This window comes from Benincasa hispida, chromosome 9 (genome assembly GCF_027475165.1).
Source record: "Benincasa hispida cultivar pf3 chromosome 9, pf3_genome.v1.1, whole genome shotgun sequence".
Classification (NCBI taxonomy): Eukaryota; Viridiplantae; Streptophyta; class Magnoliopsida; order Cucurbitales; family Cucurbitaceae; genus Benincasa; species Benincasa hispida.
Genome location: NC_143486.1, coordinates 42,563,950 through 42,566,301, shown reverse-complemented (window position 1 = coordinate 42,566,301; position 2,352 = coordinate 42,563,950). Strand labels below are relative to the sequence as shown.

At 37.0% G+C, this 2,352-nt stretch overlaps 1 protein-coding gene across 1 annotated transcript; it reads right to left on the bottom strand.

Annotated features, from left to right (window-relative positions):
* Window positions 1–583: 583 nt before the first annotated feature.
* Window positions 584–2,028, bottom strand: LOC120086997 (uncharacterized). Its single transcript, XM_039043840.2, has 2 exons — window positions 887–2,028; window positions 584–771 (listed from the first exon to the last, which is right to left on the bottom strand). Exon 1 carries the CDS (start codon window positions 1,981–1,983, stop codon window positions 916–918), a length of 1,068 nt encoding a protein of 355 aa, XP_038899768.1. The 5' UTR covers window positions 1,984–2,028; the 3' UTR covers window positions 584–771; window positions 887–915.
* Between the last annotated feature and the right edge of the window lie 324 nt (window positions 2,029–2,352).

Genomic DNA, 2,352 nt, shown 5'->3' with positions numbered 1-2,352 from the left:
AGATTTATTATTAAATTTTCCGGTGCTTAGGTTTGTTCATGACTTTAATTAGATTGGTTACTTTATTATTTAGTTGAGTTACTTGCAAAATAGATCATTGTATGTATCATTTCTTGGATTTTGGAATTAATCTGATTTTTTCTCAGCGTTGATGAGTAAGTTTCATCATCAAATTTGCGATTCAGTTTGATCTAAGGTTGCATGTTAAAATATTCCGTTAAGATTGATCAACTTGTTTGTTTTATGGAGTGTTCAAGCCTTGAGTAGAAAACTAGTTCTCTTCTTAAGTCATAGTCTTTGATCAAAAGGTATCATTTTCTCACTCTCCTTTGGATCTATGATGATTGATTTTGGAGGCTTTAGTAATTAATAATTAGGGTTTCTCAATACCAAAAATAATTTTTAATTTTAAAATTTTAAGATTTTCATATCATTTTATGCCTTTAATGTTTAACATATGTACATTTTCTTTGTTTCATATGATGCATCTCAAATGTTACTTTGCAACAATTTAATGAACATTGGAAGTATTTCCTTTTCTCATTAAAGCATTGGAAGTTACTTACTGAAGCTTTGGAACCTCTTTTGGAAGAAAATATAACTTTTTTGTATCTTCATTATAATCTTGAATTGAATACAGAGTATCAAAACTAAATATTAATGAAACATACATCACACGAAATAAATAATTAGAGGCCATGATTTATACGTAGTAACAATCTTCATTAGACCATATCACTTTTATTTGATGTTGATATTCTCTTTGTTTCCCTGCAAGATTATAATACGATTTTGGTGAATATCAATGTAAGATGAGCACTTTTCTTGAATATTATTTGAAGAAAAAGGGTTATATCAAGAAGAAATGCATTTATACGAAGCATACCTCAATGGAATCGTAAAATGTTCGTAGATCTAATAGTGGTGAGAAGGTGGTGGGGATTTATATTCGTAATCCTTTTTCGGTGGTGGTGGAGACTTGTATTCATAATCCTTCTTAGGTGGTGGTGGAGACTTGTACTCGTAATCCTTCGCAGGTGGTGGTGGAGAGTGGTAAACTGGAGGTGGAGGAGAGTAATGAGTTGGAGGAGGAGGTGATTTATATTCCCTCTTTGGTGGGGGTGGAGAATAATAAACGGGAGGTGGTGGAGAGTGATAAACAGGAGGGAGAGGAGAATGATAAACTGGAGGTGGTGGTGACTTGTAAACTGGTGGTGGAGGAGAGTGATATACAGGTGGAGGGGGAGAATAATAAACAGGAGGTGGTGGTGATTTATACTCCTGCTTCTTTGGAGGGGGTGGAGAATAATAAACTGGTGGTGGTGGGGAGTGATAAACAGGTGGGGGAGGAGAAGGGTAAACTGGAGGTGGCGGTGACTTATAAACTGGTGGTGGAGGAGAATGATATATAGGTGGAGGAGGAGAGTAATAAACAGGAGGTGGTGGTGATTTGTACTCTTGCTTCTTTGGTGGTGGTGGAGAATAATAAACTGGAGGTGGTGGGGAATGATAAACAGGTGGGGGAGGAGAATGATAAACAGGAGGTGGAGGAGAGTGGTACACAGGTGGAGGAGGAGAGTAATAAACAGGAGGAGGTGGTGATTTATACTCTTGCTTCTTTGGTGGGGGTGGAGAGTAATAAACCGGAGGTGGTGGGGAGTGATAAACAGGAGGTGGAGGAGAATGGTAAACAGGAGGCGATGGTGAGTGGTAAACTGGAGGAGGTGGAGAATGGTAAACAGGAGGCGATGGTGAGTGGTAAACTGGAGGTGGAGGAGCGTAATAAACTGAAGGTGGTGGTGATTTGTACTCATACTTTACTTTTGGTGGCGGAGGAGACTGATAGACCGGAGATTTGTAAACATAGTATGGAGGTGGTGGAGAAGAATAGACATAATCAGCAGTGATCACTGATGTCGAACTCAAAGTTGCCACCAAAATTGCTACTACTAGGTAGGTCATTGATGACCTAGATTTTCCCATCTTTGTTTTCCTCACAATGGGATTTTGGTTTTGCCTTAAAAGCAATGCCTTTCTTCCCTTTATATAGCTTCCATCCCTCCCTTGCTCCTTCAAGGCTAGCCATCAAATCATGGTCAAGAAATTAATAAAAATATTTTTCATTATTTTACCTAATCTTGGTGGAAATATAGAATGCAATATGTTGACAAATGAGTCCGGCCACCTTTATATTCAAAATTGGATTACATAATAAAATTTATAAATTTATAATAGAACCATTCTTTCTTCTCTCTCATAATAGTTAATCAATTGATAAAAAGAAAAACTCGTTCTTGGGTTGAAAATGTCTTCTTGTATTAATCGAACCTACTTTTGATATTTTATTTTAGG

Coding starts and splice junctions, on each gene's coding strand:
- LOC120086997 (XM_039043840.2), bottom strand. CDS start 1,983: ATGGGAAAATCTAGGTCATCAATGACCTACCTAGTAGTAGCAATTTTG.